General features: G+C 32.4%; 1 protein-coding gene and 2 long non-coding RNA genes across 4 annotated transcripts; 1 reads left to right on the top strand and 2 right to left on the bottom strand.

Moving 5' to 3' along the window:
- The first annotated feature begins 442 nt into the window (after positions 1-442).
- Positions 443-1,598, top strand: LOC130969479 (vascular-related unknown protein 1-like). The gene is made up of 3 exons (XM_057895218.1): positions 443-868; positions 947-1,009; positions 1,096-1,598. Exons 1-3 carry the CDS (start codon positions 503-505, stop codon positions 1,267-1,269), a joined length of 603 nt encoding a protein of 200 aa, XP_057751201.1. The 5' UTR covers positions 443-502; the 3' UTR covers positions 1,270-1,598.
- A 6,232-nt stretch (positions 1,599-7,830) lies between these two features.
- On the bottom strand, positions 7,831-8,134 carry LOC130970431 (uncharacterized). Of its 2 annotated transcripts, none has more exons than XR_009082062.1 (2): positions 8,101-8,134; positions 7,831-7,893 (listed from the first exon to the last, which is right to left on the bottom strand). It is a non-coding gene; the product is annotated as an uncharacterized LOC130970431 (long non-coding RNA). The 2 variants fall into 2 exon arrangements; XR_009082063.1 differs by lacking the exon at positions 8,101-8,134 and adding an exon at positions 7,995-8,009.
- Positions 8,135-8,139: 5 nt separating this feature from the next.
- On the bottom strand, positions 8,140-9,453 carry LOC130970432 (uncharacterized). The gene is made up of 3 exons (XR_009082064.1): positions 9,226-9,453; positions 8,498-8,587; positions 8,140-8,166 (listed from the first exon to the last, which is right to left on the bottom strand). It is a non-coding gene; the product is annotated as an uncharacterized LOC130970432 (long non-coding RNA).
- Between the last annotated feature and the right edge of the window lie 1,903 nt (positions 9,454-11,356).

Raw genomic sequence — 11,356 nt, 5'->3', positions numbered from 1 at the left:
TATATATATATAATTAATTATTAAATCAATTATAATATAAATTATATATTAAAATATAAAATATATTAAAAATAAATTAAATATATAAATATATGATGATTAATTTAATAATTAAATTTTTTTATACACATGACATTTTTGGCATCTTAATTTTAAGTTTTATATATAATAAATAGTTATGATTATTAAATTAAAAGAAATATTAGGAGTTATCAAAATTTTTTATTTTTTATTATCACTTAATTATTAATTTAATTTTTTTAGTTTAGTAATTTAATAATTTATTTTATTCCATACTTTTAAATATTAATATCTAATTGATGGTCAAAAATAATAAATTTTGATGATTTTTTAATATTTTTTTTAAATTAATGATAAATGAAAGTTAAAAAAATATATATATCACTTTGGGTATAATATAAATCCGTCTACGAAACGTTTCCACAACCGCACCTCTTTCTTAAATACCAAATCCAAACACGAGAATTGTTGTGAAGAATCAATGGATGATTCATCTTCTTCGAGAGGCAAAAAAGGCCAAGAAATAATAACTAATGATGATGATGAAGATGAGGAAAGTGGATGGACCTCTTATTTTGAAGATTTCTCATCAAGAAGCATAGAAGAAGAAGAAAACAATAATAAGAACAGTTACTGTGATGGTGGATCCTCTTTGCTCTCAGATGCTGCTTCTTCTGCTGCTGCTGCATGGAACAACAAATTCTCTCATCATCATCATCATGATTATTCAGTAGTAGATGCTGCACCAAAAAAACTATGTTTCAAGAAAGCGATTAAACGAGCCAAACAGATTTCTCATGATGATCCTTTGGAGGACACTGCTAGCTCCCCAGTCAATAGCCCCAAGGTATTTATTTATTTATTTATTTATTTCTCTTGTTTTTATTTATTTTTACACTATAATATCTATAATGATTATGTGTAGGTAAGGGAGTTGAATTCAACTGAAATTATTTCAAGCAAGATTATTGATGGTTCTACTTGTATGGTAAGTTGACCTACCTGGACTATATAATCCTGATAATTAAGAATGCTTTTAATTTCTCATTTGATATGATGATCATGATATGCTAGGAAAAGGAATTCAAATCATCATCAGAGCATAATTCAGAGTTGCAGAGATATGATGATAATAATAATGAGGAGGTAAATTTGAATGGGAATAAGAGTATTGAGTGCACAACAGATTTGAAGAAGAGGGGTCTCTGTGTTGTTCCTTTCTCCATGTTGGTTAATTATTTGGGATAGATGCCAAATAGTTTCTATGGCAAAACTCATATGCAGGCTTCTTTGTACAAAGTTGTTAATTGAGAATTATTAAATAATAATTTAGTCAAACATATCAAATTATTTAACTATTTTCAATTAACTACTTTTTATAAAAATAACTGCATGTGAATTTCTACTTTCTCTGTGATAACATAACCTCTCTTCTCTTTTCTTCTCTCTCTCAACCTCTTTTTTTTTTTCTTGTGTGTGTTGTGTACATTGAGTAGGTTTTTTTATATATATGGCTGAAGAAAGATACCTGTATACATACATGGGATGATATAACAATGATGTGATAATTTGTGCTACACGACCAATTGTTGATGATAGCAATATAGCATGTTGCTATATAATATTTGTTTTTTCGGTTATATATATCAAGCTTGTGATTTAATTTTGATTTATTAATTTATTTATGAGAAAATGCTAAATTAGATAGTGTTTTCAGCTTTAATTTTCTCCATATGGATACCTAATCACTCTATATATTGTTAGACAAAGTAGCTTTAAACGCTCTTTAGCTTTAAGTAATTAAAAAAATGTTGTACTCATTTTTTTTTAATTAAACAAATCTTAATTTTCAATTTGTTATATTTTTATATTAATAATTTAAATTTAAAAGAAAAACTAGCTAATAAGATTATAAAAGTTAAAGCTTAAGGAGAATTTCACTCTCTACTTTTTTTTTCATAACGTTAGCATTCGCCTTGTTATATTAAAAAAAAAAAGTTAATAACATTAAGGATAGTAAATATATAGAAGATTATATTTGAATTAATAATAACCAGGAAAATAGGCGGATGGTCTATTCCAACAAATATTGAAATAAACTAAATGTATATGGATTCTATGAAAAATTATTGCAAGATGGAGAAGATAGAAAGAAAACTATTCTTGATGATAATGGTGATGAGTTCAAGTAGAAAAAGCCAGAGAGAGTTGGTGTATAGTATGAAGTAGAATGAACCAGGTGGGTCATAATTCATAAGGTTTAATTAAGTAGGTCATCAATCTTTATTTCACATGTATTATTTGACGTGTCAGATTGCAATAACTATATATAGTATAAAGGTCGTTGTAAATTTTTTTTCAATTATGTTAATTACATACTAAATTAGCTATTAAAATCAATCACTAATATAGAATATATATTAAAATATAAAATATATATTAAAAAATTAAATTATATATATTTATATTTAAATTATAATTAAATTTTAATATATACATAATAATTTTTTTATTTTTAAATGAGAATAATACGATGAGTTATGGATTATTTTTAAACAAAAATAGTATGATGAGTCATAAATCTTAAATATAACATTATGTTTTACACACTTATGATATAATATCAAAAATTTTTATATGATCAACAGTTTAAAATTTAATTTTCATTAACTTCAAAAAAATTTCAGTATAAATAAAAAGATAAATAAAACATATGTAAAATTTATATAAATTCAAAAATATGAGAGATTTTTGTGTGAATTGTTAGTAGAGATAATTATTTATGAATTTTTTGTGAAAAAAAATTTAGTATAAATAAAACATATGCAAAATTTATATAAATCCAAAAAGATCAGAGACTTTTGTGTGAATTGTTAGAGATAATTATTTATGAATCTCCTGTGTTTAAATTCCAAAATCCTAAATATCTGTATGCATTTGAAAACCATGCATAAGGAGTCCCAAACGCTTTAAATTTGATTGTGGTCTTCACTGGTATAATCTGATCTTGTCCAAAATGTTCTGCTTATTGGATTTCAAGTTCGTACATGTGTTATTATGATGGTTACGTCTATAAAATTTGTATAGATTGTTTGGCATTCTTTTTTAAACGTATAATATTTTATATGTTAGAAATGTAAATGAATACAAAACTATTTGAGTATATTCTTGTTTATGTTCAATTTTTATTATAAAAATTAACCATAACTGATCCTCTTATAGTAAAATATTGTAATTCAATAATTAGACCAATAAATATTTAAAAATTTAATTAGTCTATTCATTTTTATAATTTTATTAAGTTTTTAATTAAATTTTTATTTTTTAATTGAGTTCCAATAAATTTAGTAAAACTATAAAAAATAACAGATATTATGAATATAAAATTTAGTTAGTAAAATTTAAGTTCAGTTAAAAAATTTTCCTTTATTAAAAGTTAGTTACAAGTTTTTTAGAAGGTTAGTCTGTCTGAATCAATTTTGTTAAGAGATGTAGTTAAGTTCTGAGCATTGATATATAAGGTAATGTTTGTTTTGAGATATTGAGATAGAAATTGAGAGATTGAGATTCAGCATCATATTTATTGGTTTAGAGATTGGTACTAAAATTTTTGTCTCAGTCTCCAAATTTTTAGTATTTCAGTACCTCCAAAAAGTAGGAATACAGGGGACTAAAATTTTTAGAGATGGAGACTGAAACTTTAATAACATTTTATACCTAAAATACCCTTATTTCAATTAATTAATTTTAATTTTACCCTTTCCGCAAATTAAATTAGAATTTCATTCTTATTTCAATTTCTGTCTCTCATTTTGTACCAAACAAAATATTGAGATTTATATCAATCTCTATCTCTTAGTCACTGTCTCTCAGTCTCAGTCTTTCCGTCTCGGTCTCTACTAAACGCTACCTAAGGGTGTACTTAGTTAACAATAATAATTCAATAGAAATTTTTTCTCTTTTCTTTTCTCTCATCTTTCTTTCTTTCTTCTATCATCTTCATCATTTTAATATATTACAAGAAATTCATTGAATACCACCAGATTTATTAAAAAATACGCTGATAATCTGTTTATCATTAGATTTAGTGGCAGAAAAAATTCGACGGTATAAATTTCACTGGTAATTATTTATCGTCAAATTTTTCATCTACTGTTAATTACCATCGAAAAAAATCTACGGATAATTTTAACCGTTATGTTTATTCCTCGGTGAATCCGACCATAACATGCTATTTACAAATAATTAAATGATAACACGATAAATTCGCTGATAAATTTGAATTTTAATATTTTTTAAACCATTCGATCCATCCGATCCAATTTTAAATAACAATAATTTTAAATAATAATTTTAAACAAAATCAAACATCCTAAATCACATGATAGTTACAATATACAATTTAAAATACATAATAAATATGGAGACATATAATTGAACGCTTGACATGCAAAAACCTAACATCAAATAACAAGAAATAATACATTATAAACTATAATATTATAAAAATACATTATATTAAGATAACATAAATAAGATCTAAACTTATTATACAAATACATTATATTAAGATAACACAAATAAGCTAAATATAAGTAACTAGATTCATGAAATATTTTTCTTGATAAATAATAAAAGATTCAGAAAATAAAACCCTACTCAGTAATAATCAAGCTTCTTACAATGACAATGCTGAGAGAAGGAAAACACTACCGTATCATAAAAATACTGGACACGCTCCCTTGATGAAGGAGCATATATTTTATCCGTATATACTATTATCGTCCATCAAAATATATACTAGTAACTAAACTTAAGCTGCATAAAAGCTATAAAAAAAAAAAAAAAGTAAAGGAATTGCTCAGTTCAGGAAAAACAATCTAAAAAAATAAGGCTTGGTCCTATTTATTATAAGAAGCTAAGAAAACTAAAAATTAAATGCATAATTTCCAAACATCAAATTCTTCCTTTGTTCTCACTCGTACAGTAATTGAATAAAAAAAACCCATCGAACGAACAAACAAACAACAAACAACAACAAAGCCTTGTCCCACTAAGTGGGGTTGGCTACATGAATCAAACAACGTCATTGTGCTCTGTCATGTAACATGTCTACAGAGATACCATTTACATGTAGATCTCGGTAGTCTTCTTAGGTCTTCCTCTGCCTTTCGCCCTTTGTCCATCTTCCATCTCATCCACCCTCCTGACTGGATATTCTATCGGTCTTCTTCTCACATGTCCAAACCACCTGAGACGCGATTCAACCATCTTTTCCACAATGAGTGCTACTCCAACTCTCTTCCTTATATCTTCATTCCTTATTTTATCCAATCGCGTATGACCACTTATCCATCTCAACATCTTCATCTCTGCCACACTCAGCTTTTGTTCGTGCTCCCCTTTAGCCGCCCAACACTCCGTACCATACAGCATAGCCGGTCTTATAGCGGTGCGATAGAGTTTACCTTTAAGTTTTAGAGGAACTTTTTTGTCGCATATAAAACCAGATGCACTTTGCCATTTTGACCAACCTGCTTGGATCCTATGATTTACATCCTGTTCAATCTCTCCATTATCCTGTATGATGCACCCAAGATACTTAAAACTTTTAACTTTTCGTAGGATATTTTCTCCAATCTTCATCTCTATATTGGGGTTTTCCCTTTTCAAACTGAACTTACATTCCATATATTTCGTCTTGCTACGACTTATGCGCAGACCATACACTTCTAAAACTTCTCTCCATAACTTCAACTTCTTATTTAGGTCTTCCCTTGACTCTCCCATAAAGACGATATCATCGGCAAAAAACATGCACCATGGCACAGGCTCTTAGATGTGTTCTATGAGTACTTCCAAGACTAATGTGAAAAGGTATGGACTTAAGGATGATCCCTAGTGCAATCCTATACCAATAGAAAATTCCTCTGTCACACCACCTTGAGTCTTCACACTAGTTGTGGCCCATCATACATGTCTTTAATTGTCCGAATATATGCGATCCTTACTCTCCTCTTTTCTAAAACCTTCTATAAGACCTCCCTTGATACTTTATCATACGCTTTTTCCAAATAAATAAACACCATATGTAGATCCCTTTTATTACTACGATGCCTCTCCATCATCCTTCTTAATAGGTATATCGCTTCAGTGGTAGATCTGCCTGGCATAAATTCAAATTGGTTATCTGTTACTTGTGTCTCTTTTCTCAACCTCCGTTCTATCACCCTTTCCCATAACTTCATAGTATGACTCATAAGCTTAATCCCTCTATAATTTTCGCAACTTTGTATATCTCCCTTATTCTTGTAGATAGGTACCAAGGTACTCTTTCTCCACTCATCAGGCATCTTCTTTGACCTTAAAATCTCATTAAAAAGCTTGGTTAACCAGTTGATGCCTTTTTTTTCCAAGACCCTTCCAAACCTCAATCGGGATATTATCAGGTCCTACTGCCCTGCCATTTTTCATCTGCTTTAGAGCCTCTTTTACCTCGAAGTCTCGAATCCTTCGATAGTAGTCAAAGTTTTGATCTTCTTCCCTTGTGCATAATCGACCAAGGCTCGGAAGAGTCTTCTGTCCCTCATTAAATAACTCGTAAAAGTAACTCTTCCACCTTTCATTAATCTTCTCCTCTTGAGCCAACACCTCTCCATCCTTATCCTTAATGCACTTAACCTGATCCAAATCTCTCGTTCTTCTTTTCCGGCTCTTTGCGATTCTATATATACATTTTTCTCCTTCTTTCGTGCCCAAAGACTAGTAGAGACCCTCATATGCTCTTGTTCTTGCTTCACTTACAGCCACTTTTGTCTCTTTCTTAGCCGCCTTATATTTTTCTCAGTTATCTGCATTGTGGCATAACGACCACTCTTTAAAGCATTCCCTTTTTATCTTTATCTTTTCTTGTATACTCGCATTCCACCACCAGAACTCCTTGTCTCTTGGTCCTATTCCTTTAGATTCACCAAAATTTTCTTTTGTTATTCTTCTAATAACTTCTGTCATCTCCCTCCACATCTCTTCCGCGCTTCTATTCCCATCCCACTTTGCCTCTTCTCCTACCCGTCTTAGGAAGCTTTTTTGTTCCTCACCTTTCATCCGCCACCACCTCGTCCTTGGATTCTTCGTATGATGTCTTTTCCTCAACTTTTGCTCAACGCGAAAATCTATGACGAGCACCCTATGTTGTGTTGTTAGGGGTGTTCGCGGTGCGGTTTGGTTCGGTTTTTTAGAGAAAAGTCATCCGATCCAATTATTTAATTAACATGCGGTTCGGTTTGGTTCGGTTTTTTTTACTAAAACCATCCGAACCAAACCAAACCAATTAAATTCGGTTTGGTTTGGTTCGGTTTGTTCGGTTTTTCAATCAATTCAAAAAAAAATACTACTATACTATTTCACAAAGTCATAACTTTAAAATCAACAAACAGAAATTCACAATAACTAACAAAGTCTTGATCTAATAAAATTCAACAACAAAAGAAATTAACATACAACAATTAACGAAGTTTAAAAATTCAATAGTCAACACAACAAAAATTAAAATATAAATTTCCAGTGTTTCTACAAGGAGCTCTGAGGAGCTGGCACAGCTGCAGGCAATGCAGTCGGAGATCTAATGCTTGTAGATTCATTTGGAAGACTGGTGCAGCATCAATCCATCATCATAACACAAACTCTTTCATGACCATTTATATGCTTTTTTTTTGTTTTTGTATCCTGTAAATTTCTGCAGATTGAAACAATAGGAAAGGATATTTCTTCTAACCCATAAACATCATGATTCACTGAACATTAAAAATACCTGCAATTTGATAGGTTCTCCAAAGTTATTTATATGAACTCTTTTCAACAAAATGCATAAATCTGCAACCAGAGATCCAAACATTTCAAGCAATTAGGAGATCCAAAACTAACTCTATCATTGAATAAGTATGTCTACTTGATCAAAGAAATGGAACACATACCCTTGGAAATCGAGCAATACTTAGCTGCTTCAGAATTTCAATTCCCCAAGAAATAACATTGAAATTAAAACAACAATATAATTGGTGCCAAATTTTTGAAACTCACCAGTGTGGAACCATTAAGCACAGGTGAAAGAGGCAAATAATCAAATTGTTTTAAGTTAATTGAGATCTGCAAAACAAACAAATATACAGTTTGAAATTATATTATAATTTCAGACATATACGAGAAAATGTTTACATTAGAAATAAAGGTTAGGAGTACCATTATTTTAGATAGAGCTACAACTGAGTATTTTCTTAGCTTCTCAAATCTATCCCATGTCATCGTACAAAACCCAATTAGTTAATTCTAACATTTCTCCTATTTTTGCCATTTCGATTACCTTGGAACCTTTCTCCTCTTAATGCAACAATGTCAAATCAAAACTGTATGACAATACATAAAGTGTACACACAATTAACAGTAAAGTTAAGAGAACTGCATTGAAAGCCTTCTATACCTGGGATGAGCAACTCTGACAAGTCAAGCTGCTACCAAGAATTCCATCAAAAAGTCCGAGGTAGAGTTGGTGCCATCTTTCATGCTCACTCTGCCCATCAGTGATAAACAAAAAAGAATAAACAAAGACAAAACTAAAACTAGAATAAACAAAACTAATCAAATTAGGAAGCTAATACTATTTAAAAGGTAAAAAAAAGAAAAATTAGCCAAACAAAACAAGACATGTCATAGCATCACAAATTCACAAGTTCAGAGACATAAACAAAGACAAAAATAGCTAAAACCAGAATCATAAAAACACAATTATGCAATTCACAGATTCACAAATTACACAGAACTTCCAGCAAATTTTTGCTTCAAAAGTAACAAAGGTAAATTTCTGCATTTTATTTCAACTAAATTATTTGAACTAATGCTTCAGGTCAAATTACCAAAATCACAGGCATAAGTGCATAACCATTGAAGCCATAAAATTTTCTTTGACATACAATCTACACAAAATACAATGATCAAACATGGCATAATCCCACTCATAATTAGCATGATATATAATAAACAACCAATCGAACAATTATTTTAACAGAAAAAACATTAAAAGCCAAATTACATGATTTCTTCAACGCAGCATGAATCGAATTGTCAAATTCTATGTGTGATAAACCCTAGGGTTCGATATTAGAAGAGCATGCTGAAAGGAAAAAAAAAAGAAAACTAGGTGGAACTTACCTGGTTGAAAATTAGGGTTTGTGAAGGGTGAATTGAATGGAATCAAATGTTGGTGACTCCTCTTTAAGTCCTGGAAGAAACGAAGAATGATGTTCGTGGAGGACGACCCAGCTCCTGCTGCTTGGAGGAGATGCCGCTACTGGGCGTGGAGGACGACGAGGAAGTGAGGAACAGACAGAGCCCTACCAAGGTGAGGGAAGCGCGATGAGGAAGGTCGGAAGAGGAAGGACCGCGCCGAGAAGCAAGAAGAGGGAAGCGTGAAGACTGACGAGGAAGGGTCACCGAGAGGGTGCTATTTGGTGACGTCAATGGCTGAGAGGACAACGGCTCTGTGGAGTGTGGGAGGAGGAGTTTTCGGCGCAGTGGAATGGTCGAAGACTCGAGGGGAGAGTGGAGAGAGTTGGGGAGTGGAGACTGGAGACTAGGGCTGGGTTGCTGAGTGTGGGAGTGGCGGCTACTTGGGGTTGGGGGGTTTTATATTTAGGGTTTTTTAAGTTACCGGTTCGGTTCGGTTCGGTTCGAGTTTTCACTATTAAAACCGAAAACCGAACCGCAAAAAACAGCAAAATGTCAATTTTTCGGTTTTTTTCGGTTTTCGGTTTGTTTGGTTCGGTTGGTCGGTTTTGCTCGGTTTAGATCGGTTTTGAACACCCCTATGTGTTGTCAAACTCTCTCCCGGGATAATTTTACAGTTAATACAAAATTTTTGGTTGACTCTCCTCAACAAGAAGAAGTCGATTTGAGAGCTTGTCATGCCACTCTTATAGGTTATAAGATGTTCGTCTCTCTTTTTAAAACATGTATTTGCGATGAGAAGATCAAAGGTTGAGGAAAAGTCCAAAATAGTTTTACCCTCAGTATTGATCACCCCAAAACCATGGCCTCCGTGAATACTCCCATATCCAGTTACTTCTCTCCCAACATGGCCATTTAAATCTCCTCCTAAGAAAATCTTATCTTTCAAAGGTATGCCTTGAACCAAACTCTCTAGATCCTCCCAAAACCTTATCTTGTATTGTTCGTCCGAACCCACTTGCGGTGCATAGGCGGTAATCACATGGAAAGCACCTCCCTCCACCACAAGTTTGATAGAGATGATCCGATCTCCCACCCTCTTGACATCCACTACGACCTTCTTCCACTGCTTATCCACAATTATTCCAACCCCATTCCTATTCTTCACTTTTCCTGTATACCAAAGTTTGAAATCAGAAGTATCCAACTCCCTAGCCTTTGCACCAACCCATTTCGTTTCTTGTAGGCACATAATATTAATCTTCCTCCTTGTCATGGTGTCCACCACCTCCATGGACTTTTCTATTAGAGTGCCTATGTTCCATGTCCCAAATCTCAACCTTCTGTCGCTTCGATCTTTACCTTTTACTTTGTGAACTAGCTTATTTACCCTCATCCATTCACGAAAACGCGAGAACTCTTGCTCATTTAATACTACATCCGGATACCGATGCAGCGGCTCTTGCTTTGACACCGTACTCGAGCCATACGGCACGTTGCTTCCGGGCAACGACCTAGCTTTAGCGCAATAATGTCTTTGATTCATGTCATGGGGGTTCGGCTATATTTTTATGTTAGTTACCAAAGATCTAACACAACCCTCCTCCTTTATCCGGGCTTGGGACCGACTATGTACCGCAAGTATAACATAGGCGGAGTTAAAAAAAAACCCATCGAACAAATGTACAAAATTTGAGATAATGCATCGGCATCGATAAATTACTCATAAACAATACTAGACCCAGCACAATTAAAGAAATCGATGCAACACACAACAACAATAAGCTAATAGGATTTTTTTCAAATAAATTGTAAAAAATAATAGAAAGAGGGAGAAGGACATGGTGTGAGGTTTTTATCTGTTTTTCGTCTGTAGAGTCTGCTTTTCATCTATTTGTTAGTTGTGAGATTTTTTGACAGGTGTGGTGTGCTTGGCTATTCGCTCTTCAAAGAACATGGATCATGCCAGATACACTAAAGCAACATTTTGAGAGTTGGACGAATGTCGCAGCAAAAAAGGATGAGAGGAAGAAGTGGTTGATTGGCTTTTTTGCTGTTATCTGGACAATTTGACTAGAGCGAAATGATAGGTTCTTCAAGAATCAAGGCTCAAGCA

This window comes from Arachis stenosperma, chromosome 3 (genome assembly GCF_014773155.1).
Source record: "Arachis stenosperma cultivar V10309 chromosome 3, arast.V10309.gnm1.PFL2, whole genome shotgun sequence".
Lineage (NCBI taxonomy): Eukaryota > Viridiplantae > Streptophyta > Magnoliopsida > Fabales > Fabaceae > Arachis > Arachis stenosperma.
The sequence above is the reverse complement of the archived record's forward strand: the minus strand, read 5'-3'. Positions and strand labels throughout refer to the sequence as shown.